A 1,618-nucleotide genomic window follows, 5' to 3' on the forward strand; every position below is an offset into this window, starting at 1 on the left:
ATACTAATGCTACATTTTTACATCTTGAATTTTATAAAGCAGTTTCTACTATCTTAGTGAAGTTTCCAAGTTCAGCAAAGAAGGCAATACATCTGCTCTACTTTCAGACAACAAAATATCATATACAAAGGATTGATGGAGCAGGCTAAACTTACAAAATAGAGAGGCAGCAGGACCAGGATTCAAACAAAGGACGTATCATTCCTAATCCACTGATCTCCTGACTAAAGGACAGAAGAGAAAAAAAATCAATGACTGGGAAATCAGAAGCAGACAATAAAACAGAAAATTAAATACAGGATTTCAAAGTATTTAGGGGATATAGTGAAATAACTGTGTTAACTCGATTCTTCACAGGAGGCACTGAGCTGTCTTTTGTTATTTGGGCAGGTGCAAGGCTATGGGGAGATTCAATGCCAGTTTTGGACAGGGCTTTATATTGGTGGGCTTCTCAGACTGGCCTCAACTGGAAGTCTTCCTCTTTGTCTTTATTTTGATTTTCTACTTCCTAACTCTTGCTGGTAACACCACTATCATCACGCTCACTCGGACGGACCTTCGACTGCGCACACCCATGTACTTCTTCCTCTGCCACCTCTCCTTCCTCGACCTCTGTTTTACCACCAGCACTGTGCCCCAGCTTCTGATTAACCTTCGAGGACTAGATCGGACCATCAGCTATGGAGGGTGTGTGGCCCAGCTCTTCATCTACCTTGCCCTGGGTTCCACCGAGTGTGTGCTCCTGGTGGTGATGGCTGTTGACCGCTATGCTGCTGTGTGCCGTCCACTCCACTATACGACCATTATGCACCCTCATCTCTGCCAGGCCTTGGCTGTGGCTTCCTGGGTGGGAGGCTTCATGAACTCTGTGATTCAGACAGGCTTCATGATGACCATGCCTCTCTGTGGCCATCAACTGAACCACTTCTTCTGTGAGATGCCCGTGTTTCTGAAGTTGGCTTGTGAGGATACAGGAGGAACAGAGGCCAAGATGTTTGTGGCCCGAGTCATTATCTTGGTTGTTCCTGCGGCGTTGATCCTAGTCTCCTATGTGTACATTGCTCAGGCGGTACTGAAGGTCAAGTCGATGGCTGGACGCAGAAAGGCTTTTGGGACTTGTGGGTCTCACCTTCTGGTGGTTTTCCTTTTTTATGGCTCAGCCATCTACACATACCTCCAACCTATCCACAGTTATTCTGAGAGTGAGGGAAAGTTTGTTGCCCTCTTTTATACTATAATCACTCCCATTCTCAATCCTCTGATCTATACTCTAAGGAACAAAGATGTGAAGGGGGCTCTGTGGAAAGTACTAGGGAGAGGCAGAGACTCGGGGTAGAATGGGAAAAGAGGGCTGGTAAAATAGTAGCTCTTTGATCCTGCATCCCCTTTTAGTCCTTGGGAGGCTACTGGTCAGTAGCAAATACCCTGCTGTAATCATGGTGTTCATGCCTTCCTGACTTGGAAGTTAGATTTAGGGATCATTAGTTCATTTCTTATGACCATGGTGTAGCCGGGAGTAAGCACTGATTTCTATTACAATTTCTAAATGGATGAGGCTGGGAAGCAGATGTATTGTTGCCATCTATAGAGAGCAGGCCTGGGTTCTCAGCAAGCCTGA

The 1,618-nt window shown here is 45.8% G+C and overlaps 1 protein-coding gene across 1 annotated transcript; it reads left to right on the forward strand.

Annotated features, from left to right (window-relative positions):
• Nucleotides 1–400: 400 nt before the first annotated feature.
• On the forward strand, nucleotides 401–1,336 carry LOC308265249 (olfactory receptor 2Y1-like; the record flags this gene model as incomplete). Its single annotated transcript, XM_080698846.1, has 1 exon — nucleotides 401–1,336. The coding sequence occupies one exon, from the start codon at nucleotides 401–403 to the stop codon at nucleotides 1,334–1,336; it is 936 nt and encodes a 311-aa protein (XP_080554972.1).
• Nucleotides 1,337–1,618: the final 282 nt, after the last annotated feature.

Source organism: Muscardinus avellanarius (assembly GCF_963383645.1).
Source record: "Muscardinus avellanarius genome assembly, chromosome: 7".
Lineage (NCBI taxonomy): Eukaryota > Metazoa > Chordata > Mammalia > Rodentia > Gliridae > Muscardinus > Muscardinus avellanarius.